The sequence below is a fragment of the Rhipicephalus sanguineus genome, chromosome 11 (assembly GCF_013339695.2).
Source record: "Rhipicephalus sanguineus isolate Rsan-2018 chromosome 11, BIME_Rsan_1.4, whole genome shotgun sequence".
NCBI classification, from domain to species: domain Eukaryota; kingdom Metazoa; phylum Arthropoda; class Arachnida; order Ixodida; family Ixodidae; genus Rhipicephalus; species Rhipicephalus sanguineus.
This window is the reverse complement of record NC_051186.1, coordinates 114,281,254-114,309,023: the sequence shown is the minus strand read 5'-3', so window position 1 is coordinate 114,309,023 and position 27,770 is coordinate 114,281,254. Positions and strand designations below refer to the sequence as shown.

General features: G+C 49.2%; 1 protein-coding gene across 16 annotated transcripts in view; it reads right to left on the bottom strand.

The window, feature by feature from the left end:
* The window catches only part of LOC119374702 (cuticle collagen 2C), a 256,546-nt gene that overhangs the window by 161,205 nt on the left and 67,571 nt on the right, over nucleotides 1-27,770 (bottom strand). For all 16 annotated transcript variants that reach the window (XM_037644880.1, XM_049411049.1, XM_049411050.1 and 13 more), the window contains 2 exons: nucleotides 15,481-15,522; nucleotides 13,053-13,100 (listed from right to left, as the gene is read on the bottom strand). In XM_037644880.1, coding sequence (XP_037500808.1) covers nucleotides 13,053-13,100; nucleotides 15,481-15,522 — 90 coding nt within the window. The remainder of the gene's footprint in view (nucleotides 1-13,052; nucleotides 13,101-15,480; nucleotides 15,523-27,770) is intronic.

The following is a 27,770-nucleotide window of genomic DNA, read 5'->3' as shown; positions in this document are numbered from 1 at the left end:
GATACTGGTGCGAATTTCTTTGTTATAAGCCGCAAGCTCGCCGACTGCCTCAAAAAAGTTTAAACTTCATGGACGGGGCCCAACATCAAAACCGCGGGTGGTCAACTGATGACGCCGACTGGCAAATGTACCGCCAGAATTAACATCGGTAATTCGGCTTTCGTTGCTACGTTCGTCATTTTGTCGGAGTGCTGCAAAGACCTGATCTTGGAATGGATTTCCTGTCTGAATACGGCGCCGTTATACACATTCCGGACAGGTCGGTTATATTTTGGATGGCCCAAGATCAAATTCCAGATATGCGCTGTGCAGATCAGCCACGTACACATCTCTGCGTTTTCGACGATGACGTGGCCATCTCTCCGCGGTCAAGCCCTTTCTTGGCTGTAACATGCGACCTACTAGGCAAGTCCGACATCATCGCCGAACAAATTCCAACATTGCTATTCAGCCATGGCCTATCCATTGAAAGAGGCATCATAAGCGTAAATTGCGGACACACGCAAGTTCTAGTAACAAACTTCAGCCCTGAGTGACGACATCTTGCAAGAGGTATGGCAGTCGCGTACGTGGAGGAACTCACCGAGGTCGCAAGCTGCTTGACTGTGGAGCGAGACGATTACACCGGTCTACTGCCCGTACCTCTATTCGTCGATGTTGGCTCAAGTTTGCTGCCTACGCAGAAGGAAAGTCACCTGGACCTTATTCATCAGTTTCAGGATTGTTTCTCTTATACGTCCAGAGTTCGTCGAATGCCTCTGACGAAACATCGCATCATTACGGATGAAACGGCCAGACCCATAAGGCAAAACAAGTACCGAGTAGCTCCGCGGGAACGTGAAGCCATAGAAAGTCAGGTGCGAAAGATACTTCAGGATGACGTTATTAAGCCGTCGAAGAGTCCTTGGGCATCGCCGGTAGTATTTGGTGAAGAAAAAAAAACGGCTCCTTACGTTCCTGCGTGGACTACCACAAGCTCAATCAGGTTACGAAAATAGACGTTCACCCGCTACCTCGTATAGACGATTCTCTCGATCGACTACGGGATGCACGTTATTTCTCGTCGATAGATTTAAGGCGCGAATATTGGCAGATCGAAGTCGACGAAAGAGACCGAGAAAAAACAGCATTCGTGACACCCGAAGACCTTTATGAATGCAAGGTACTTCCTTTCGGCTTGTGCTCCGCAGCGGCAACATTTCAGCGGCTCATTGACACCGCACTATCAGGCCTCAAGTGGCAAACGTGCCTGGTACATTTGGACGATGTGATTGCATTTTCTGTCACTTTTGACGAGCACTTCAAGCGACTACATGCGGTATTTCAAGCGATACGATCTGCCGGACTAACGCTTAAACCAGAAAAATATCACTTTGGCCGCGAAGAGCTTCTGTTTCTGGGGCATCTTGTGAGCAGTGAAGGGGTGCGGCCTGACCCCGACCAAATGGATGCCGTTACACGTTCTCCCGCACCATCTGACAAAAAGGCAGTCAGACGATTTTTTGGACTGTGCGCCTATTACCGACGCTTCATTCAGAACTTTTCACGCACTACCTAGCCGTTGACACGTCTCACCAGAGAAGACGTCACATTCGTGTAGGGTGAAGAGCAGCAGGAAGCGTTCAACGAGCTGCGGCAACGCCTCCAAAAGCCGCCAGTACTCGGACACTTTGACAATGACGCTCCGACAGCGCTCCACACCGAGGCCAGCAATGTCGGCTTAGGAGCCGTACTCGTGCAGTGGCGAGATGGCGCCGAACGAGTAATTGCTTATGCGAGTAGGACCCTCTCCCGCACGGAAGAGAATTATTCGACCACTGAAAAAGAGTGTCTTGCGGTGGTGTGGGCTGTTAAAAAGTTTCGCCCATACCTGTACTGCCGCCCGTTTAAAGTTGTCGGCGACCATAATTCTCTTTGTTGGTTGACGAACCTAAAAGACCCATCAGGACGACTGGTGCGCTGGAGCCTAAAGCTTCAAGAACTTACTCGTCGTTCCAACACCACTGACGAGACAAGTACTACAGGCTTGCCATGATGAAGCAACATCCGGTCATTTGGGTTACACACGAACGCTATGTCGAGTGAGACAAAAGCACTACTGGCCAAGAGTGACGACAACCGTTCAACAGTACGTTCGGACTTGCCTTGAATGCCAGCGTAGGTAAGTGCCAGCCGTCAAACCACCAGGGCTCCTCCATCCGATTGATGTACCGGAAACTCAATTCGCTTAAGTCGGATTGGATCTCCTAGGCCCATTTCCATTTCGGCTGCGGGTAGCAGATGGATAATTGTAGCCACGGACTACCACTCGCTACGCCGAAATCAAGGCTCTGGGAGCGGCACGGCAAGTGAAGCAGCCCGGTTTTTTATAGAGAATGTGGTGCTCAGGCATGGCGCTCCATCTGTAGCAATAATTGACAGGGGAACAGCATTCACAGCCGAGCTGTCACACACAGTGTTGAAGCTTAGCGGCTCGTCTCACCGGCGTACAACGGCATACCATCTACAAACGAATGGTCTGACGGAGCGGCTAAACAGGACACTTGCCGATATGCTCTGCATGTACGTCGATGTTGAGCATAAGAACTGGGATGAGATCTTGCCTTATGTCACTTCCGCATATAATACAGCCCAGCAAGAGACAACACGCATGCCACCATTCCGTCTTCTCCAAGGCCGTGAAGTCACAACCATGCTCGACGCTATGCTGCCACATGAAATCGATGGCGTTGAAACAGATGCAGACTACATAACTCAGCTTGCTGAAGAAGCCTAACTTGCGCGCACGCGTATTCGTCGCCAGCGGGACTATGACACAAGGCGCTATAATCAACGTCACCGACCAGTCTACTACGAGCCGGGAGCGAGAGTTTGGGTCTGGACCCCAGTTCACCGTCGTGGCCTCTAAGAGAAGCTGTTACGGTGGTACTTTGGGACGTATAAAGTCATCCGACGTCTCATTGATACTAAATATGAGGGTGTTCCCGACAGTCCACATTGCTCAAGGCGTCAAAGGCATGCACCAGAAGTTATTCACGTGGTTCGGATGAAGCCCTATTTGTCCGAATGAACTCATTGGCTACCAGTGAGTACAAACCCTGCTGCCGTGACGATGAAGCACCGGGACGATGCTTTTTTGGAAGGGAGGCTGTCACGATCAATAGCCGACAGGACGACCGAGGACAAAGAAGCGAGCAGCACGAACTGGAACTGTGGGCTCTCTGAGGAAGACGATGTTGAGGCGTCGGCTCTTTTAGGGGCGAAGCTCCTTAAGGCGGCACCCGTTCGTCCCTCGTAGTCGTCGTGGTCGTAGTAGTGAGTAACAAGTCTTACGCTTTGACCTCCAAGGTGGTGCCGGTGGGAGATTTCTCCTGTGCGTTGTTGAACAATAAAAAATTCGCAGCGTGCGCGTTAACTAAAAGCCGAATTCTTCTGTCTCTCATTCCCCATTAGCAGCCATTGGCATCTTCCAGTAGGAAACGTTAGTAGAAGTAGAAGTGTAAGTGTTAGCTAAAAGCCGACTTCTTCTGTCTCTCATTGCCATTAGCAGCCATTGTTTACCTCCAAGGTAGTGCCTGGTGAGATTTCTCCTGTGCGTGATTAAACAATAAAAATTTTGTTCAAAACGCCGTTGATTGATGAAATAAACCAACGAAAGACGCCAGATGTTTTGTAAAAGCAGAACGAAAGAACGCCAGATGTTTTTCTTAATATGTAGCCACCTCGCCCGATCGTCAACAGGCGAGGTGGACCGGCAACGGCGCGAGGACCCTGCCGTACGAGAGTTAAATCACACTAAAAGACATACTTTGCGGGCGATACACTCTAGTGAGCTTTCAACTTTTTGTCTTAATGTACATGATAAAGAAATTATTTCTACGAAAAACGCAAGGCACACCTTGAGCAATATGTTTGGTTTTGGGACGCTAAATGGAACCATGAGGCGATGCGAAGCCGGAGCACTTGCACGATCGCGTTCCGTTGGCTTTCGTTGGGCATGCTACCGACCTCGCGTCGTGGAACGCGCGTCCTGTCTTCCCTCTAGCCTTGCCTTTAATTCGCACAGGGCGAGCGGGGAATGCGGTCGCTCTTGGCGCTCTTTCGCTCGGGAGCGGACTTCTTCCTTGCATTTCACCGATCACAAGTGATAATGAAGGGACCACGTAAACCAACAGTACAATAAAAGTTTGATGTTTAATATATACACGATGTTTCACACTCTTTATATTATGTACTGGGCGCATTTCACGGAAGAGTTTCACGGTTTACAGATGATTCCCTCCGTAGCTTCGCCCCACTCATCATCATTCACCCCGTGGATATGCTGTGATTTTTTTTGTTATCTGAATACATACTTGTCTTTCCTAGTCTCAACGTGGTCCTGTATCTTGTTATTTCCGCGTTGCGACAATATTATACGTATTTGTGGATAATTTTACATGATTAATAAGGATGTTTATAATCTAGGAGTGATAATTCGGAAACATGATGTAATCTGACAGCTGCTTTCTCGGTAATTAAGCAGCCATAGTAAGCCTATTAGGCTAAGACACTGGACTAACTTTTCTATTCATGGCGAAACAGCACCTGTGCGTTACGCGCAACCAAAGCGCTGCTGACTTTATTGCGGGCCACAAGCCTGACCGAAACTTTGTAAACAGTGTAGTCTATGTATGTGCCTGTGTTTATTAGTGCATATATCATAATCATCACCCAGCACCTGGAGTTGCATATAAGGCGAATAGCCAGGCAAACATCTCAAGCTTTTCATTAAAACATTTCTCTCTTTCTCTCTAACTTTTCTATTGCTGTTTTGAACAAAACTATGCCAGACACTGGAGCCCGACGTTATTAAATATAGGGCAGACCTAAACAACTTTTATCAATATCTGTCAGTGTTTGTGAAAGGTCATTTTTGCTAGTCCAAATGGAGAATTTACCTGCAAACGTCACAGAATGGGCCGTATGGCTCATCACCATTATTGACTTTCCTAGCATCGGCACTAATCTTCATTATCGTGTCGTTTTGAGACGGCAATATTGGTGCATTTCAAGGTGTACCCATATTCTTTTGAGTCATATTGGCACTTTAAAAATGTTTTGATCTGCTTTGAAAACACGCGCCAGATATGCACCAGGAGCGACAGGCAAGAGAAGGGGCAAGGCAGCATCCTGAAAGCACCATAGCAGGAAAATCAATAATGAAAAATCCAGAAACTAACACAATGGCTCAAAATGCTTGTTTTGGAAAATGTATTTACAAAGAAGCATTGTTAATGCCGCAGCAATGATTGTTGTAGAAAAGTTACATGCTATGGGTAGCTTACATGTATCGTCACATTGAAAGTGAGAAACCGGTTTACTGTTTAGAAGGAGACAGAGGCACAATTTTATTTATAATGCTCACCTATGTTTTCCGGGAGGACTTTTAGTGGAATTGCACAATGAAGGTGAAATTTGCGAAATACGCTTAGCCTTGACTGGGCGAAGGCGCCTTTTAATCCCCAATTGAAGTATTCCCTCTACTTGCATACATTTGAATTGTTCGTTTTATTTTGATCCCAATCGCGCACGTGACGTGGTATTCGTAATATTTTGGCGAGAAAATTTTGTAGTGCTCTTTCTGAGATCAGGATGCATGTTCTTTGGCAGTCAGTGTCGATGCAGCGCGCTATCGAGACTCTGAACGTCTTGCTGTTGCGGTTGTAGACCATACGCAAAAAAAACGCCAGGCCTGCGCTAAAACCGCAGCACAGTCACAGCGAAAGCTGGAAGAGCGGCGTTTCTAGAGCCAGTTAAGCTCTCTTGGGGCTACAATACAAGTACACTAGAAAGGTACCCACTACGCCATAGATCGCAATTTTTGTGATGTTTGAAAGCACCTACTAAGCCATTATTCGTCATTCTGTGGAGAAGCGAGGCACCAGCTACACGTCTGTAAGGCATTATGTGCACTTTGTTCACGCGACGACTGATGACGATGAAGAATTATGGCGCAGCCCTTTGTAATGGGTTGGAATGTTTAAACGGCCCACCAGTTATGTAATTTGCATTGGGTGACGCCCGGTCGCTATTTCCCCCTCCCGTCATGCTGTATAACATACGCTGACGTGGGAAAGAGACGGGGGGGGGGGGGCGAAGAACATTACTGAGACCCCGAGGAATGTATCATGCGCTTATGGGCTTCCTTGGCAACCAATACAAGTGACCTTGCGAGGAACCCACTACGCGATAAATCATTGTAATTTTTGAGAAGTAGGGCAGCAGGCACTCTGCCATTTTTCGTCATTCTACGGAGAGCGTTGGTACCTGCTAAACCCATGTAAGGCATTATGCGCACTTTGTTGATGCTGTACCTGATGACAATGAAGAATTATGGCAGGGTCCTTTGTAATGGGTTGGAAGCATTCAACAACCTACTCGTTGCGCAATTCGCATTGTGTGACGCCTGGTTACAGAATTCGCGTTGTGCGACGCTTGGTGCTTATTTTACTCTTCTACCACGCTATATTGCATATGCTAATGTGGTTCCTTCCCGACATGAAGCCTGTATAGGACCTTTTAGTAAAGCAGTTTCAAGCACCGGCATGGCTCAGAGGTTGAATACCGGGCTCCCACGCAGAGGGCCCAGGTTCGAACCTCGTTCGATCCTGGAATTTTTCTTATTTAGTTTTTTTTTTCGTATTTCGAGCGATACTGGTTACGGACACCGGCGGCGGCGGCGGCGGACAACTACGGCGCCAAAAACGGCCGGTGAAATGATCTCAACAGCTTTCGCTGTAAAAGGCATACCCAGTGCTTCGATCGACACAAGGCAAGTAAAATAGTGAAACAGAAAGCTATCGCACCGGGGAAAGCTCACAGAGATACCCAACATATTATCAGTGACTCACAAATGACAGTACAAAAATTTTGCAAGTGGTAGCCTCTGCAGTGGCATTCCAAGTCATTACAAAAGGCAAAGCCGGCTGTGACGCACAAAATGCATAGATCCTCTGGTTTCTCGCCAACACACCCGTCTACCACACGGAGGTGAACCTTAACGACGGTGCACACAATGCGGCTCGGTGTCTGAAGTTCCGAGCTGCGTCTGCGGTTACCGGCACCCGCAAGGACTCTCTTGTGAACGAGTGGGTGTGGGGGAATACACTAAGAAAATTCAGCGATTTTACCCAACACATTATAACTGATCGGTGGGAACAACCCCGCCCCACCCGAAACTTAGCCGGGCCCATTTCGTTCAATGGCGGCAGCTACAAACAGGCACCTACACTAATGCTGCATTTACGAAGCACATTTGCTCTGATTTGTTTACGACCAACTATTGCGCCAATAGGGCCCCATTATCATATATTCTATGGGTATACCCAGCACTAAATGGCCAAGTTGAAAAAACAATGCTTTATGACTGACGTTGCAACGGTAGAGATAGTGTTGCTGTTGGCATTGTTGTCATAGCTATATATATATATATATATATATATATATATATATATATGACACGATTGGTGGTATATATATATATATATATATATATATATATATATATATACAGGTTGTCCCACACATAACTTGAGCCAAGGCTTTGAAAATGAAAGGCACTTCAGAGGCAAATTGGACCAAACGTATACTACTCGCCATGGCCTATAGATACTCAGGCTATTTTTTATTTTCCGCTAAACTAATAAGTTTTTTATTTTATTAGTTAACTTTTTAATTATTCGCTGAAAACCCAAAATATGGGCACTGAGCTGTGGAGCACTTTTAGAAACCACGGGCTGAATTGTTTCCTGTAAGTTACGTCTCACGGTGTTATTTTCCGCGTTGTAAAGAAAGCCCGCGAAATTTGAAAAGAGGCCACGTGACGGACCGCGAGCGCACTATTATAGTGCTGCTCTCAAGCGTGCAACCGGTGAACGAGGTCGCCTGCGGCTGCCACGGAGAAGCGACAGGGTGCTTTGAAAGTGGCCGATGTTTGGGCGTCCGTCTTTCGTTGAATGGCGGTGCAAATGCACGCTGCTGGCCGAGCCCTACCACGGTGATAAAGCGGTCACAACTGTGAGGAAAAAAAAGCAGTTTGATTCTGATACAGCAGATAGTGCGAAACGAGACAGAACGATGAAAGGCCTCGACGGCTGCTGCAATTTCGCAGTTTGAACAAAAAGAGACCCCACAAAGTGTCTACGTCGTGCGAACCATTCCTGACGAGTTGTCTTTCTTCAGGTGCTCCTAAGACAACCGTAATCCTTCGTGTTCTGGACAGCAACGTTACATTGTTTTAATCGGTGTAAGCAGCTGACATGCCGTACTCGAATGAGCAACGAGCGGATATGGTTCTGGCCCTAGCTGCACCACGCGGACACAGAAGGCAGGCAGTTGAGCTGTTTGAACGCTGGCATCCATGTACGCGGCCAAGATCAATGACCATTGTGCGTACACATGACGCTGAAAGAGAACGGGACATTTACCATGAAACGGCACAGAAGAGAAACTCGGGCTAGTTGGTGATTCATCATTGTAAAGGAAGAAACAACGCTACAAACGGCACAGATCTTCAGTTTTGGGCGAGGAATTGGAGAGGAATATCCTGTCCAAGTTTTCTGCAGAAGTGTCCGTAGTGTGGATGCTGAAGCTGGTGTCTCGCAATATTCGATGTGGAGAATACTAAACAAGAGACAACTTCATCCCTACCATGTGCAGCTGCACCAAGCATTGGAGTCTCGCCACTTCCAGAATCACCCAGACTTTGCAAACTGGATTCTAATTAAGACACAAGAAGACCCAGGCTTCGTTAACAAGGCACTTTGGACCAACGAAGCTAACTTCTCGCGCAATACTCAAGTGAACATCCACAACGCTCACTATTGGAGTGACAAGAACCCTCACTGGGTTTGGCAGGCGCGTCACCAATATCAGTGGTCTTTCAATGTGTGGTGTGGCATTTACGGTGGTACTATAATCGGACCTATCTTCTTCGACAGCACACTTACAGACAAACGATATGTCAACGATATTTTGGATGGACCACTTCAAAATTTTCTGTGCAAAGTTCCACTGACAAGGCTTAAAGATATCTGGTTTCAGCATGTTGGAGCTCCTGTGCACAGAAGCAGGAAAGCGTGCTGGATGAAGGCTGGGTGATGTTTTGCCGCAGCAGTGGATAGGGCGGCACGGGACCATTGCTTGGCCAGCAAGGTCTCCAGATTTAAACCTCCGTGATTTTTTTCTTTGGGGGTGCGTCAAGAGTCAGGTATACCAGGCACCAACCACAACATCAGTTAATCTAAAAGAACAAATAAGACAAGTTTCCGAAACCATGGTCAAGAACGTCACGGAAAATCAGATAAAGAGATGCCAGAGTTGTATTGCAGCCGGTTGCGACCTCTTTGAACATGTTTTGTTCGAGCGACAATAAAGCTATTTTCCGGTTTTATTTATCCGTCTTGGACGCTTATCTCGGCAGCGCTCGGCCAGCAGCGCGCATTTGCACCGTCATCCAACGAAAGACGGACGCCCAAACATCGGCCACTTTCAAAGCACCCTGTCGCTTCCCCGTGGCAGCCGCAGGCGACCTCGTTCACCGGTTGCACGCTTGGGAGCAGCACTACAGCAGTGCGCTCGCGGTCCGTACGTGGACTCTTTTCAAATTTCGCGGCCTTCCTCTACAACGCGCGAAAAAATAACACCGTGAGACGTATCGTCCAGGAAACAATTCAGTCCGTGGTTTCTAAAAGTGCTCTACAGCTCAGTGTCCATATTTTGGGTTTTCAGCCAATAATTAAAAAGTTAATTAATTAAAATAATTAACTAATTAGTGTAGTGGCAAATAAAAAAATGGCCCAAGATATATATATATATATATATATATATATATACATATATATATATATATATATAGGACACCGCTCAGCAAACGCTTCCACTCGCACCAACCGCGTGCCCGGTGTCGCTCATCTCCGCGACTCATATGTCTTCACTGGAGGAAATGAGACCGACGTGGAAGACCGGCAGAGGTGGTCATGCTGTGCCAAATTTTCGAGGAGCGGTGCCGACCGCGGTTGCCACCTCGATCACGGGGGGCCAATCTCCCTGGCTTCTCGGCCATTTCCGATAACTCTGTCGTGCTCGCCGCGATCAAGTCATTCGTTCTGGAGGAAATCGCCCCCCACTTCTCTCTACTGGTCTTCGCGCACCCGTAGCATGCTGAACAGCCCTCGACCACACTGCTGCCTCTCCTATGCCGAGCGAACATCAGCCCCTTCGGGCGCCTGCGCCGCTCACTTATGTGCAAGTTGTAGCCAGGCCGCCCTTAGAGATGGCTGCCGACGTGGCTGTCCCACTTACTTACGCCGAAGCCGTCGCCGGACCTCGGGCCTTCGAAGCGACTGAGCCAGCTGCGTACGCTGGCGTCGTCCATGGCCCCGACTGATTTGATTTGGTTTGCTTTATTTGCTTAGTCACAGTACAGTGTAACAGGAGGCGGAGGGAAAAGCCGTAATGACGGCTTGAGGGATCCTCCGCCCCCTTTGTGAACAATGGCAGCAGCTGAAGGACATCACAATATCATACACTTTTTTAAACTGTCACATTGTTTTACGTAAAGATCATGCAATAAAGGAAAACTGAAAAGGTGGTTTATACATAGCTCATGAAACAAAGAAACCTGCTGCAATCTTCTGCACCTAAATAAATTGCTACATAATTTGTACAACAAAAAGAGCCGTTAATTCTGCGACACTTAAACGAGACACATCTATACCTTTGCTAATGCAATTATTTTGAATTCGCGGAAGAGTACATCGAAGCATCTGAAAGCCATAATTAGTACGAAAGTAAGGAACGTTCCACATTTCTGTATTTCTTGTTTCATATGCCATTTCCTTGAAGCAAAGATTCGCCATCTCCGTAAACAAAGAGCTTGGGTGTTTGCAGCTGAGACAGTACCCTCGTAGTAGTCTGTATTTATATAGGTCATTCACTTTGATTATCTTATATTTTTTTAAACAGTGGGTTGCTAGGTGCTAGAACATCCCTTTGCCTGTGTTTCCTTCTTCGCTGAAGCCTCTTTTCTTTATGCTCAAACTGAGCTGCGCTATACCAATACGGTGCTAGAACCATAGCGTTCTCTATCAGCCTTAGTATTTTCTTCTGTATTCTCAGTAATTTTGTTAAGTTTGTTTCTGTAGTTGTTACCCAAACCAAATAGCAATAGTTAAGATAAGAACTAAACAGCTATTTGTATATCAATAACTTCACCGAGTTGGGGATGAGGTACCGGATACGGCTGAATATTCCAGTTATCCGGCTTAATTTTATTTGAATATTATTGACGTGGTCATCCCATTGCAAAGAACAGGAGAAATGTACCCCTTGAAGTACTTCCATCTAACCGTTCCAACTAACCGCCGTTCACCGTCACAAAGACGCCACTCACAGTCACCGATGAAACCACGTCCGGTCACACGAGGCCAGGAAATCTAGTCGTCGCTGTCCAAGAGCCTAGGGCTTGAACGCTATCTAACAGCTAAAGCCCTCAGCGATCCCATCGAACCTAATAAACGTGTTTGTGGATGGTGCTCGCGCATCTGCCCTTGCAGACACTGGAGCCGCGTATCCGTTATGGACGCAAAATTTAGCCGATTACTACAAAAAACGACAACGCCACTTTCCGAGCTCTCTCTCCATACAGCCTGCGCCCAAAGCATCCACCCTACAGCGGTGTGCACAGCCCGTGTCATAATTCAGACGCTCTGTACGACGTCGAATTGATCATAATTTCTGCATGCTCTCACAACGTCATTCCGGGATGGGATTTTCTCGCCCACCACGACGCCGTAATCCAATGCGCCCCAGCGGAAATAGAGCTCTCACCAGTGTCTGATTTGACGCCAGCAGACAGTCCATCGGCTGCGAGCAAAGTACTCGCCAAAGAAGACATAAAAGTGCCTGTAAACTCATCAACAGCTGTGTCAGCCTACTGCACCGTTGTAACTGACACCGTTACACTCCTTTCTCCATCTGACCGCGCTTGCACTAAGAAAGGCTTCCTTGTGCGATTCGCGACCATGCAATTCACTCAGGACGGCCCCGCTATTTTTGTTACCAATGCATTCCCGTGCATTGTTACATTCGAGCGAGGGAAATGTCTCGGCAGAGTGGAAACCCTCGAGGACTTATGGACGCACGCGAGGACACGCACTGTCCAAGTTACAGTACGCTCAGTGCTTTTGCCATTTATCACCCGCTTATGTATTTGGTTTCCCCATCGCTGACAACCTTACGCCGGTCCAGCGTTCAAAGCATCTCTGGCTGTTCTAAGAATTTTGTTCTTCTCTCGATGTCGCTCAAACTTCTCTCATTATCGCAGCACATCCATACTGGCGCCCAAGCGTGACTGCGGCAACGTACCTACATATCGCGCATCTCCCGCAGAACGCCGTGTCATCAACGACGAAGTCAACAATATGCTTCGACGCGATGTTATTCGACCCTAGAACAGCCCCTGGGCGTCTTCTGTCGTTCTTGTTGCGAAGAAGGACGGTTCTGTACGGTTTTGTGTCGACTAATCGAAAAAACCGTCAGGCTTGCGCGGTGCATGCATGAGGCAACTACGTCTAGTACACATGCAAGGTATCCACTACGCCGTAAATGATCATAATTGTTGCCTATTCTTTTCAGCCTCTGCCGCTTAGTTTGCCCATCGTCTCTTTTACCGCAAAAGAAGTCTTTTGCGCAATGATCCATGTCTGTTGAGAGCAGGGCTTTGTCCTCTGCTCTTTATTGTGTTGCCTCTTTGTACACACAGTTGTTGATGACGCTGAATCGAAACATCGTTTTAGTGACTTCTGTGGCGTATCATTGGGGGGTCCAGTCTTGTTCTTTTGTGATAATGGCAAGCGCACGTAGTTGCCTATAGATCGTGCATTTAATGCCAAAGTATTTGCTCTCTCTTGTGCTCTGCGTCCAATTTTCAATGTATGCCATGTAAATTTTTTGTGTACTTATCTTTTACATCTCCGATCGCATATTTTGTATTGGGATAAAACACTTACCGATGCTGCACCAAGGACGACAGTGTCCAGACGTACAGGACTCGAAGGCTGAAAAGAGGATAACATAACATTCAAGAAACGAATACACACATGCAAATAATCTGAGATAAATGTTTTTTTCAATCAAGGCGCATACAAGGGAGCACGTTGTTGTGCAACTGCCAATATTCTACGAAAGCCTCATTGCATAAGTAAATTATATGTGGCAGCATATTGCAATACTCTGAATGGCTCGTCATTTTGAATGAAAACGATGTCAACAATTTTATTGATAGTTTATATGAATATTTTTTATTAGTGTGCTTTTGATGGTGTCGCTGAACCGCAAAACGAAATTTCAGCCATAAGCCCACTGTGAGCGGTGTGGTTCTTGCTTATTTATTTGAGAAATCTGCGCTGCTTGCACTCATTTGAGTCATTCTCTTTATTAGGTGACATATATGCGAAGTGGCATGCCAACTAGATTCTAGATTGTTGTTTCGGTACACGTTTCCAATACGTTGATGCCTACACGTTTATGATGCCACTAAATATTTATCTCTTTAATTGGGCTCTTATTATTTCACCACTTGTTCAATAATTGTAGCAATCTCACATTAAATACTTTCTTCAACGTCACATTGAATGATGTTTATATACCAGAAAATGATTTATATACCTGTGGCTTTGCTTCGCGTTTGCGAACTTGACACGGTTTCCTTGACATCACATTTTCGCGGGCCATTTTGCAAGACTACTGTGAATATTAACACAGAGAATAATTCAGGAGTCTGAAGTAATCTGATAGCTGTTTCTGTTGGCAGTACGAAAATTATTTGTATGCATGCTAAGGGAAAAATATTTGCCCAAGTTTTCCATTGTTGTTTTCAAATAAATGAAGCAAGACTCTGCTGCCCAATGGGATTTTCTTATCAAGTAGAGAGTACATGCGCGATACTTTACAAACGTTTCTAAAACAGTGTTTGTTTTGTAGAATGTTATATTTGCTTCTCTAGAGGTAAAGAACGCTGCAATACGACTTCTATGATAACGAGAGGTATTTTAGCTGCAGCACTGATATTGATTAAGATGTCGTCTTGAGAAGGCAGAAATGTTTGTGCATTTTATAATGTGCTCTTATTTCTGTTCTGTACTACTATCAAATAAAATTTAAGATCTCTTCCAAGTTTCTTGTGCAATTTTTTCACGTGGTTAAGCACTTCGTTTACCTAGCTGACTGAGAAACTGACCTTGTGTAATTTGAGATTGGATCAAAATTTGTGCTTACATTCCAATGAGTGGCCTATACGTCGCATGTAAGCACCAAATAAGGAAAAAACTGAGAGGAAAGAAATCTTGAAGCGATGACAAATATTTTCAACACGGGGCGTCGCTGGAGGCACATGTTTGAGAGGCGGGCTTGTCATCTTCAAGGAAGCGACACTAAAGTTGCGGCCTCGAAGAAGACAAGTTCACGTATCAAATTGTTGGCTCCAAAGGCACCCCGACCCCGTCTTCAAAGGATAGTACATCCCATAAAGCCACTACAACATAAACATTCATGTCGAACCTATCATGTACAGAATTCACCCTAATGAAGTGAACATAAGCAATAAATCGCTTATTCCTACATATCTTCTAAATTCATTTTTATGGATCGAAATAACTTCTTTCCTTGGTAAACATAGGCCCATAGGAATTTTTTTGTAAATATCGATTATGTGCACTTTGGGCGGTTCTCTGTTAAAACACCCTACTTGAAGTCAAGGCATGGTCTGAACATTTATTCCACTGCAGGGTTCAGCAATCACAGAGATTTCTTTTACAGGAGTGGTTAGAATAGCTGCAGTGGTTAGAGAAATAGCACATGGTATTACGGTACAAAGTTCACTATGCTCACAGGAGCGACTGCATTTCCTTATGCCACGTCATATACTAAATGAGTTGGCTGCTAAGCTTAGTTTCTGCAAAAGTGAAACTTATTCTATTGCATTGATGTGGTTTTCTCGGCAGTGTAGGTGTGTCTTACATTCTGTACAATGAGAGTTCATCCTTGATGAATTACCGTGTAGTTTTGCTCGCATGCTGCATGCTGCTGCGCAATATCCACTTCACCATAAAATGGATGCGCGAACAAATAAAATACATCACCGGACAGTGGCGCTTGGTCTGTCATCTTTCATGAGCCGCGTTTTTAACAAAAGATCTGTAGACGACTTTCAATCGAAATTTTGCTGCTATACCGTATGTGGTCTTTTTTGGTCATGTTGCGGTTGTTTAATGGTGGGGATAGGCTATTGCTCATAGACATTTGACCATACATTGACAGTAGCGCTGTCTTAATTTGAACCCGTGTTGCTCGGTATGCAGTGTACACTATGTAGACATCATGCGGTAAGTCCTGTGAACAAAAATGAGCACCTAGTTTGCATTAAGATAAATCACTTGCCGGAGTGATCACGGGACCTGCGGCTCCAGGGGGACTGCCAGGCTGAAAAGGAATCGTACAACAATCAAGAATGAATACAAGCAAGTACACACTCTCAAGTTATTATTTATTGAGGCGAACGCCTTCAATGCCTCACGAGAAAGGTCGCGTTGCAAAAAGCTGGCCTGTCGTAAAAAAGCACATGAAAAAGTCACAGTTTCGCCGCAAGCGCGAGGTAATGATTGCGATAGCGAGAAATTTGAATGTCACACGAAGAACAACAAGCAGCTCGATACCCGCAGCGCAAAGACGGACGCTCGAAAAGAACGCACACGTACACACAGGACTAGTGCGGACAAGTGTCACAGTTGTTACGTTTTCGTGCTTCATCAACGCGCTGCATGTGCCGACAATGGAGAATCAGACGCACTTAGATATTTCTTTTCCTTTTAAACAGTGGCGCGTGGAGTGACCCCTTTGTGTCTCCTGCCTCACGGACGCGTCTGATGCAAGGTGTGCCTAGAGTTACTCTATATGGAGCTACCTAATGGTAGCAGATAGAGTAACTCTAGGTGTGCCCGGTGTACACTTTCTTTTTTGTTCCACATCACAAGTGGGTACAAAAAGGGCCCACTTTTTTGTGGGCGTCTCAAGGGCAGGTTTCAAATTGAAAGAAAACGCAGGAGTGTTGCGTCATAAAAAAATGGCCGCGTATCTGCGTGCTTCGCTGCAAATGTCGTCGAAAGACGATAGTCTTGTGCCGGCCGTTCTACACGAGACTTCCTCCTCCATGTTGAACTGCAGTATCTGGCTCCTAGCGTCGTATTGGCAGCGCAGCCCAAGAAACACTAGCATTTTCAGTGCAGCGCAAGAAACACTAGGGCCATCAGAATTACATATCTCTGTATTTTCTATTTATTTATTTATTTATTCATGATACCTTACAGAGCCCAATAGGGCATTGACTAAGGGGAGCAAGTACAAAGCAAAATATCACAGAAAAATAGAGTAAAGGAACACACCACCTGATAATTACGCATTGATGTTTCGCCTCAGATATGTGTAACATTTGCTTTTTCATCGTCAATATTCACAAGTATAAAAGGAGATACCAGTGCAAGATGGCTGGGCGTTCAGAAAGTGCTTAAACTTCGGCCGGGTGGCTGAATCGGGTGACAGACAGGGAAACAGACACAGAGACAGACAAAAAATTCTGCGCCTAAGTTCCCCAACAAAGACTATCGTCTTTAAAAAAACACACTTAAGCTCTTCCGACGTCTGCGTACCACCAGCGGTAGATTATTTATACCATTTTCCTCTTGCCGTTATCTCGCCGGCGCATGCATGGTGCACGGCTGAGTTGTCTGACGCAGCGCGCTGGCGAGCGAGGGGACGCTGGTTCGAATCCTTGGTTGGGTGCTTCGAATTTTTTTCTTCTGCTTTATCTTTTGTGCATTTTGATATATATATATACATATCTGGAACATGACCGCGCCGGCGATGGCAAAAATATGCCGAGAATACCCATAAATAGCTGTCGCAATAATAGCTGAAAACATTCCGCGATTAACCGTTCCAGGCACGCCAGCTTCCTGTCGGGACACTAAAGGCAAATACTAAGTCGACGTTGATTGTTGAAATTATTTTGAAATAAAATCACGCTTTAAAGGTCCGCATCGCATTAGCGTACTTCAAGTCACCCGCCTGAAAGCGGTCTTTCTCACGTCACTGTTGCCGTGCCCAACGTTGCCCGCCTTGACTGCGCGGCGGCGTGCACTGGCTGCGTGCACAATTCGGGCATCCGGCAACATCGCATGGATGCGGCATTTTGTCGAACTTTTTGTCAGAGCGACTTTCACGAGCGTGCAAAACACATGCGGCAGTACGCGATAGCGAAACTATCACTGAGACGGGAGCGCGTGAGCGAAGCAGGGAACCGGGCAAAGCGCAGTTCGGCGAAAACGGAACCTTTGAACCACGCGCGCATTCCCCATGGCAACGCAAAAGAGGTTCTTTTTTCCATGAATCAAACAGAAACGAACAAGCAGCATTTTATTACGTCTCTTGATGCACGGAAGGTTCTTTTTATTGCAGCTACTTTGATTACGAGTGATTAATTGTAGTCGGACTCTTTCACGTCATCGCGATCATTTCCAATATGTCCCGCTCGTGGCGCTCATCGTGTGATACATTTAGCTTAATTTCTCGCCCAGTAGGGCACTGCTGTTGATAATATTGCCGTTTTAAACGTTGTCCTACATTGAGCTTTCACTCTGACATAAATCGTTATTTGCCTTTATTGTCCCTTTAAGGTAGTCGAGTGATTAAACATGGCGTTCGATGGACTCTCACTTCGTCTCTGCGAAAGCGTGAAACATAGGTGATAGAAAGAATGGTAATTAGGTGATCCCCTAGTGCAACATACATCATGCAAAGCTTCCGCGGCGTTCGCGTGACGCCTATTGCAGGAGTTTATGGAAGCCAAAACCATGCGAGAGAGAGGGCAAAGCGACTGTATACATAGATACTTTTATGTAAGGCATATCGGCGCCGCCACCTTGGGCTCCAAAATAAATGTTATCCTACTTTATATCTCGTCATGTGAATCGATAAGGTCAGGAAACGTCAAATGCGCCAAACCAACCGTTTTCATGTGTCTACGTCCACCGTAGCACTGTTAATTTACTTGTTCAAGATACAACACGGCAAGGTTAACAGCCCACTATGGCGGTGCCGAAACCGACGCGTAAGATAGTCCATATGTCGGGATAATCAAAGTATGTTTATTGTGTAGTCAGCTTTTAGTTTTTTTTTATTAATGGTATTATACTTATAGTTAAGTTGAGTACAATACGTAAAGCAATTTCAGTGAGTCCTGACTTCCTTAGTGAGAATTCATAATTGAAAGCCCAACTAGTGACAACTGAGATGACGTTAGGCGTTGATATAAAGCGCGTGTTAAAATAAACCCACCAGATGGTTGTCGTATTCGTGTCGCCTGAGGCGAATGCATAAGGTATTAAGCGAGCTTTTTAAGCGAAATCTGTTATGACTCTATAGCAACAGCGCCGAGAGAACGTGCTCGAAGTCCATGTTCACGTCGTGTAGTGTTTTCTGCGCTGGAGCCGAATGCGGCCGCTGAACTTGAGCTACAGCGCATCCCTGGCCTTGGCCGATCGTCTCTGTTTATGCGCCAAGCAGGTGCGTTGGAAACACAGCGGCCGAGCCCAAGGTATGGCAGTCGCCTCGTCGCTGCTGCTTCGTTCGCCTCGCAGCACTTGTTTAAAATATACAATTTCGTATTGTAGACGTGCATTTGTTTCTGTTTACTCGTGAATGCGCAAAATTATTACGATGCGGGATGCCGTGGCGATGGAAGGACGCATCCCGACATCAAACATAACGACTGTTTATTAGCGTAGTAGCAGCAGCGGGGCGAGCATACCGACACTGCGCTCAGTCGGGTAGCGAAGGAAGGAAGGGACACTTCCGAGCTTGACAGCTCGGTTTTATAGCCACCGTCGGTGACGTAAGCCTCCTGTGAGGCTGCGGTGGCGCTGTCCCTTATCGGAGGTGTGGTGTAGCATGTAGCCTTGTCACGCCGGGCTAGATAGTGACGAGGCAAAGGCTGCGCCGGTTTGTGCGCAGTGTGTGGCCACATCACCCCCTCCCCCCGCGGTGAGCAGAGCCCTCAGGGTCTGTAGAAATCTGGGAGGCGTACGAGACGTCCAGAGCGTGTCGTGACCGGAGCGGGCTGTGACGTCGGCGGATGGGGATAGAAGCCTGTGGATGGAGTGGCGCTGCCCAGTTCGTTCGAAGCGATATATGCGGGCTTGAGCCGGTCAATCGAGACGCGGACGTCGTTCCCGTTGAGCCGCAGAAAGAAGTTTTTGTTGTCGCGATGGACGACTAGGTAGGGTGCGCTGTTGGGTGGCGGGAAAAGCCTGCGGACGGTGTCGTCGCGGAGGAAAGCGTGCGTGCACGATGCTGGATCCTTGAAGACAAAAGGTGTTGGCTTGCAATGGTGGGCTGCAGGTGATGGGCGTAAGGCGGCGATGGTGCGTCGGAGCCGGGCGACGAAGTCGGTGGGATCTGACGTCGTAGTGCTGCATGGCAGTGGAGCAAGAAATTCACCTGGGAGAGGGGAGTGGTTCCCTGTAGCCGAGCTCGGCTGGTGTAGCGTGGATGTCCGGCCTGAAGGTGGCGCGAAGACCGAGGCGGACGGCTGGGATGGCCTCGAGCCATGTTGAGTCCGGGTGGCACATAATGGCTGCTTTGAATTGTCGGTGGCGTCTTTGAATTGTCATTCCGTTGGCGCAGGGGTGGTAAGTGGTGGTTTTCAACTGTCGAAAGCGATGGTCAGCCCGTGGAGCCTGAAAAGGTGCGACTGGAATTGTCGCCCTTGGTCAGTGGTTACACGGCGGGGGGCGCCGAAACGGGCAATCCAGCCGGTAAAGATGGCCGACGCGACGTCTTCCGCGGTGATTACCTCGAGGGGCCATGCCTCGGGCCATCTAGTGTACCGATCGATGGCGGTGAGGCAGTAGCGATAGGGTCCACCGGGGGAAAGGGTCCTATGATGTCGAGGTGGACGTGCTCAAACCGACCGGAGGGCTGAGGGAATGTTTCGAGTGGTGACGTGACGTGCCTGGTGACTTTAGCGCGTTGGCATTGAACGCGGGAGCGCGCCCAGGTGCGACAATTCCGCTGCATGGAGGGCCAGACATAGCGGTCAGCCACGAGGCGTGTCGAGGCGCGTATGCCGGGATGGCTGAGGTTGTCGAGCTGGTTGAAAATACGGCGATGGGACAAGGGCACATAGGGTCTGCTTCGTCCTATCGACATGTCGCTACAGATTGTGATTAACGACCCTGGAATACTTGTTGCAGCTGTAGTGAGGACCTGCCCTTGAGAAGTTCCTGCAGTTCGGTTTCCGTAGTCTGAGCCTCGGGGACGACGTCCGCTGTTATCTGCACAGAGCTGATGGCTGCTACACGTGAAAGCGCGTCGGCGACCACGTTGTCTTTCCCTCAGGCATGTTGGATGTAGGTGGTGAACTGTGCAATGAACGAGAGTTGGTTCTGATGTACAGGCGGGAGTTTGTCGCGACGTTGAGAGAGGCTTGTAGTCGGTATAGATGGTGCTGTTCTGTGCTTCGAAAATATGGCGAAAGTGTTGCACTGCTTCGTATATCGCCAGAAGTTATCCGTAGTAGGCTGGCAAACTTGTCGGCGTGGTGGTCGTGGTTTCGTCAGTGGAACACGCGGTTGAAGGAGTTGTTTTCTGAGCTTCAAGTTTCTTGGAGAAGAATGCCAAGGGATGCCAGGTGTTGTTCACGCGTTGCATGAGGGCGGCGCCGATGGCGAAGCTAGATGCGTTCGTGAAGAGTCCTAAGGGAGCGTTTGGCACTGGATGGGTGAGAAGCTTGGCGGTGCAGGGGGCGGCTTTGGAATCTTCGAAAGTTTTCGCTAACGTCGGTGTCCACGTGAAGGGTTGGTTTCCTCGTAAGCCAGCCAAAGCATCATGGAGGGAAGCCTGGTAGTCTGCTGCGTGTGGCAAGAAACGTCTGTAGAAGTTCAGCATGCCGAGGAAACGGCGAAGGTCTTTAGCGGTGGTGGGTTGAGGGTAATTTTGCAGGTCCGAGATGCGTTGGGGCAAGGGCCGAGTTCCCTCAGATGAAACTTCATGGCCTAGGAAGTGGACAACGGAAGCGCCTAGCGTGCTTTTTTGAATATTGACGAGTAGACCGTGGTCAACGAGGCGTTCGGAGAGCAGACGAAGGTGCCTGTGATGCTCTTCGGCGTCGCGGGAAAATACCAGTATGTCGTCAAGGTAAACGAAACAGAAGTTGAGGCCCTGGACGACCTCGTCGTTGAAGCGCTGAAAGGTTTGTCCAGCGTTCCTCAGGCCGAAGCTCATGAAGGAAAACTCGAACAAGCCAAAGGGAGTGATGATTGCCGTTTTCGAGACGTCATCCGGATTGACGGGTATCTGTGTGTACGCCTTCGCTAAGTCTAGCACAGAGAACACGTGGCAGCCATAAATGCGATGGGCGAAGTCCTGTATGTGGTGGACGGGGTACCTTTCCGGGATGGTGCGCGCGTTGAGGGCACGGTAGTCCCCACAGGGCCGCCAGCCTTCGGTCTTCTTCGGAACAAGGTGGAGTGGCGAGGACCAAGGACTGTCAGAGTGGCGGGCGATTCGTTCGTGGAGCATGGCCTCGAAGTCTGCTTTGGCAATGCGCATGCGGTCCGGGGCAAGGCGGCGGGCGCAGCAGAAAACCGGGAGCCTGAAGTGGTCCGGATGTAGCGCACGGTGGTGTGCTGCACTTTGCGTGGCAGTCCGCTGGGGCGCGTCAATCCGGAAAATTCAGCGAGGATGGCGTGGTACGGCGAAAGATTGTCAACACTGAGTACCATGTGCTTGGCTGTTGGGCGGTCGTTCGATGGCCTGGTGTGGGATGTCCCGTTGTCGCGTCGAGGAGGAGGTCGTTGCGGCAGTCCGGAAGGAGGTTGTAGTGGGCCAGAAAGTCTGAGCCGAGGATTGGCTCGGCGACGTCAGCGATTACAAAATTCCAGCGAAGGTCACGGCGTAAGTTTCTGAGCTGGATGTGCAGGTGGAGGGAGCCGTACGTCTTGACTGTGGAGGGGTTTGCCGCACTGAGCTCGAACGAGGTAGGCGGACGAGGACCTGGAAGATGCGATCGCGGGTAGCAGGAAATGTCGGAACCGCTATCGACAAGGAACCGCTGCTTCGTGATTTGGTCTGTGACGAAGATGCGACGGCCTCCGGGTTGGCAGCTTGAGGCCGTCTCTACGAGCTGCCGTTGGCGTTTTCCGAATGCCCAGCGGAACAGGGTGGTCGATATGGCCGGGCTCTGTCCCCGAAGCGTCGGTGGGAGTAACACAGGCCGTTGTTGTCGGGTTGCCGCGGCGAAGTGGTGTTACAGTCACGGATTTGCGAGTGGCGGCGCTGGTGCATGGGAAGACGTTCACCCAGGCGTTGTTGAATGGAGGCGAGTTGTCGATTGATGTTGTCGATACGGCGTGGAAGTTCTGCGGTGTTTAGCGGTGCGGCGACAGCCTCGATGGTGGGCGAAAACTGCGCTAAGTAGACCTCGATGGCGCGATCAGCAATCTCTGCAAGTTCAACGAGAGGTAGCCGAACCTGAGCCTGCAGAATTGCCTGGACGTGCGGCGGGAGTCGTTTGAGCCAAAGCGCTTGCAGGAAGGAATCCTGGACTTGCAGGATGGAATCCTGGAGCTGCAAAGGTTTGCGTTCAGCAAGCTCTGCGGACTGAAATTGTATCTTCTGTTCTTCTGAGAGCGACAGGCGGCGGATAAGTTCAGTCTTGAGGTGTTGATAGGGGTTGGCCGTTGGTGGGTTGACAAGGATATCCCGGACCTCGCTGGCATAACTTGAGTCCAGGTGGGCGACGACGTAATCGTAGCGGGTGCGGTCTTGCGTGATACGCGCCAGGGAGAACTGGGCCTCGACCTGGGCGAAGCAGACCTCAGGCGAGTCCACCCTAAAACGGCGGGAGCTTGACAGCGACACGCCAGGTATCGTATGAGGCAGCGTGCGGGATGCCTTCTGTAGGAGCTCTGACGCCCTCAGCGGAGCCGGCAGGCACGGCCTCAGTTGTGTAGGCGTTGCGGGGATGCTGCTGTTGCTGGGTCTGCAGCTCCTGTTAATGGTGCTGCACTTGCTGGCGCATAGCGGTGAGCGGTTCTGGGTCGGCCATGGCGTTGCGGTTAGTTCGGTTTCCGGGTCACCAGATGTGGGATGCCATGTCGATGGAAGGACGCATCCCGACATGAAACATAACGACTGTTTATTTGCGTAGTAGCAGCAGCGGGCCGAGCAAACCGACGCTGCGCTCAGTCGGGTAGCGAAGGAAGGAAGGGACACTTTCGAGCATGACAGCTCGGTTTTATAGCCACCGTCCGTGACGTAAGCCTCCGGTGACGCTGCGGTGGCGCTGTGCTTATCGGAGGCGTGGTGTAGCATGCAGCCTTGTCACGCCGGGCTAGATAGTGACGAGGCAAAGGCTGCGCCGGTTTGTGCAATGTTTGTCGCCACAAATACGTAAAGGAAGTTCAGTGAGCACTGACTTCCTTAGTGAGAGTTAATAATTGAAAGCACTACTAGTGACAACTGAGATGACGTTAGGCGTTCATATAAAGTGCGTGTTAAAGTAAACCCACCAGATGACTGCCGTATTCGTGTCGCCTGAAGCGAATGCATAAGGTACCAAGCGAGCTTTTTAAGCGAAGTCTCTTATGACTCTATAGCAACAGCGCCGAGCGAACGTGCTCAAGGCTCGAAGTCCACGTTGACGTCGTGTAGTGTTTTCTGCGCTGGCGCCGAATGCGGCCGCTGAACATGAGCTACAGCGCATCCCTGACCTAGGCCGATCGTCTCTGTTTACGCGCCAAGCAGGTGCGTTGGAAACACAGCGGCCGAGCCAAGGTATGGCAGTCGCCTCGTCGCTGCTTCCTCGTTCGCCTCGCAGCGCTTTTGTTTAAAAAAATACAATTTCGTATTGTAGACGTGCATTTGTTTCTGTTTACTCGTGAATGCGCAAAATTATCACGCGAACAACGCCCTCGATGTCTACAAATTGGTAACCACGGAGTGTCGAAACTTTTAGAACCATTTTCCTGACTGCGACGACAATGGAAACCACTGGCGACTCGAGACAAGCATCCCCCGACCCTGCAGCGACGCAAGCAGTCTCCGCTGTCTCTTTTCGGCTTCCGAAATTCTGGCCTGCTGATCCATCTCTCTGGCTGGCGCAAGTAAACAGCCGGTTTTTCACGGCCCGGGTAAATGCCCAGACATCAGAATTCCACCACGTGGTGTCTGCGCTTCTAGCGGACATCGTCAGCGAAATCGGAGACCTCATTCTTGCTCCACCGGAGTCCAACCCATATGGGAATTCTTCGGCCGAGCTCCTCAAGCGAACTTCGTCTTCAGAGAGGCAGCGTCTCCAACAGCTGCTATCTGCTGAAGAACTTGGTGACCGTAATTTCAGCTTTTGCGCCGTCTTCAGCAGCTTCTTGGTGACAAGGCCACCTCATTCTATCCGGACCTGCTGCGAGAGCTCTTCCTACAGTGCGTACCTTCGACCGTCCGAATAGTTCCCGCTGATGCAGCGGACTAGTCGCTGGAAAAGCTCGCGCAGCTTGCCGACTCCGTGATGGAATTCGACGCCCCAACCATGTCAGCGATCGCGACCACTTCCACCACAGGTGAGGCATCTCGCCCTTTGCCACCAGAACTGCAAGTCCTACGCGACTACTTTCGCAGCCAGATCGAACAGCTATCAGCTCAGATAGCTATCCTGTCTGCGCGCTCTCGACGTCCCGCCACTGCCCTTCTTCCCATCGGCGCTCCTCATCATGGTCTCCGCATCTCGACGAGTGTTGTTATTACGGGACCGTCGGTGCAGCCACCCGAAAGTGCTCATCTCCCTGCACATTCTCGGGAAACGCTCCGACTCATCACTAGAAGCGGCGAATGGTGGCGGTCCAGCAAGCAGCCGCTTCTTCTTCGTCTTGGACAACGCCTCCTGGCTCCGTTCCCTCGTGGACACGCGAGCCGAAATTAGCGTTGTTCCCCCCTCACCTGCATTCCCGAAGAATTGACGATCAGCAGTTAGGCTGCAAGCCGCCAACAAGACCACCATCGTGACTTACGGCCAGCGCGCGCTCACGCTGAACATTGGACAATATCGCGATTTCCATTGGGTTGTCCTCGTAGCGGACGTGCATAACCCAATTATCGGAGCGGACTTCCTTCGTCGTTTCGACCCGCTCGTGAACATCTCCAGCAAGCGCTTTGCCGATGCTAAGACACACCTAGCAGTGCAAGGTATTGTGTCAACATAATAATAATATCTGGGGTTTTACGTCCCAAAACCAAGATATGATTATGAGAGACGCCGTAGTGGAGGGCTCCGGAAATTTCGACCATCTGGTGTTCTTTAACGTGCACCTAAATCTAAGTACACGGGCCTCTACCATTTCGCCTCCATCGAGATGCGACCGCCGCGGCCGGGATCGAACCCGCGACCTTCGGGTCAGCAGCCGAGCACCGTAACCGCTATACCACCGCGGCGGACAGGTATTGTGTCAACAACCGGCATCACCGCAGTTATCAACAAGCCACCTTCGTCGGTGTACAAACAGTTGCTCGCCGACTTTCCAAGCTTCCTTCTCCAATCCAATTTTCTGCGCCCTGTCAAGTACGATGTTACCCACCACATTATTATCCCAGGGCCACCTGTCCATGGTCGTGCACGACGACTCGCACCCGATCGCCTCAAAGTTGCCCGAGCTGAATTTGATCACATGATCAAGTTAGGCATTGTGCGACCTTCATCAAGACCTTGAGCTTCTCCGCTGCACATGGTGCCCAAGAAGTCCCCAGGTGACTGGAGACCCTGCGGCGACTGCCGCGCTTTGAACAATGCCACCGTTCCTGATCGCTACCCACTCACTAATATCGCGGACTCTCATAACACCACTGCATGGAGCAACCATCTTTTCGAAGATTGACCTGGTCAAGGCGTTTCATCAGCTACCTGTCGAACACTCGGACATTCCCAAGACTGCTGTCATAACACCTTTCGACTTTTTTTTAATTCTTGCGGATGCCCTTCGGGCTCCGTAACGCCGCTCAAACATTCCAGCGGTATGTAGACAAAGTCATCCGAGGTCTGTCGGTCTGCTTTGCGTACATCGATGATCTCCTCATCTTGAGCCGCAACGCAGATTAACACCTTTCCCTACTTCAACAGCTCTTCGAACGCCTTGCCGAGTACGGCCCCATTGTCAACAAAACCAAGTGTACGTTTGCCGTGCCTGAACTTGACTTTCTTGGACACCACGTTGATTGTCATGGAATCCGTTCACTTCCTTCCAAAGTACAAGTTGTTCGAGACTTCAGAAAGCCAACTTTTTTGCGTCAACTGCGGGAGTTCCTGAGACTGATCAATTTCTATCGGCTTTTCATTCTCTCTGTGCTGACCTGATTAGATCCCTTACTGACTTGCTCCAGGTTGTGAAGAAGTGTACTCCCATTACACGGTCTTAGAATGCATCAACCACCTTTGAAGCAGTTAAGACAAAGCGCGCAGACGTTCCCCTGCTTGTTCACCCAACACCAGACACTCCACTCTGCCTATTGACCGACGCGTAGGATGTGGCAGTTGGAGCCGTCTTACAACAGTTCGTTGACGGATCGTGGCAGCCGCTGGCATTCTTCTCACGCAAGCTCTCGCCCACAGAAAGCCGCTGCAGCACTTTCGGACGTGAACTCTTAGCTGCTTTTATGAGTGTGGGCCACTTCACGCATTTCCTTGAAGCCCGGTGATTTTCATCACCACGGATCACAAGCTGTTGACGTTCGCCATCAAGTCTGCAAGCAGGAAGTTTTCGCCCCGTGAGAGTCGTCCAATCGCTGACGTCGCGGAATTCGCAACCGATGTCTGGCACGTGCAGGGATCTGCGAATGCTGCAGCCAATGCGCTCTCTCGCCTGACAGCTGCCGTATCTTGCGCCGCAGCGCCGGCAACTGTGGACTTCAGCGCCATAGCGTCAGCGCAAGCACAAGACGAAGAAATCGCTAACCTTTGCCTCTCCCCTGGGACAAACGAGTTTCGTGAAGTTACCCTTCCGTCCTGCACCATTCCTATCTTGTGCGACATGTCTACCGGCAACCCCCGACCTGTTGTTCCGAGGGATTCCCGTCGCGCTATTTTTGACTCCTTGCATACCCTCTCTCATCCTGCATCTGCGCGGCTCAACACCTTATCACCCAGTGTCTCGTCTGGCCGGGAATTAAAAAGACGTTTTTGCTTGGACCCGTACTTTGGAATACCAGCAGTCCAAGGTTTATCGTCATACATGTTCTCCGTACGGCTCCTTGATACCGCCTTCGGAGCGTTTCGATAAAGTTCGTCTGGACATCCTCGAACCATGGCCTCCATGGGATGGAAACACCTACCTGCTGACATGCATTGACCGTTTTACTCGGTGGACAGAGGCGTTTCCCATTCCCGACATAAGAAGCGAAACAATCGGCAAATCTTTTCTATCGTGTTGGGTATCACGCTTTGGCGTTTCCTCTACAATCACCACCGATCGCGGTCAACAGTTCGAGTCTGCTCTTTTCTAGAAGCTCATCGTTTTGCTGGGCAGTTCGCGGACTCGTAGAAAAGCATACCAACGCATCGCTAACACCATAGTCGTGCGTTTTCACCGGACCCTGAAAGCATCCTCCAAGGCACAACCCGACACGGTCAA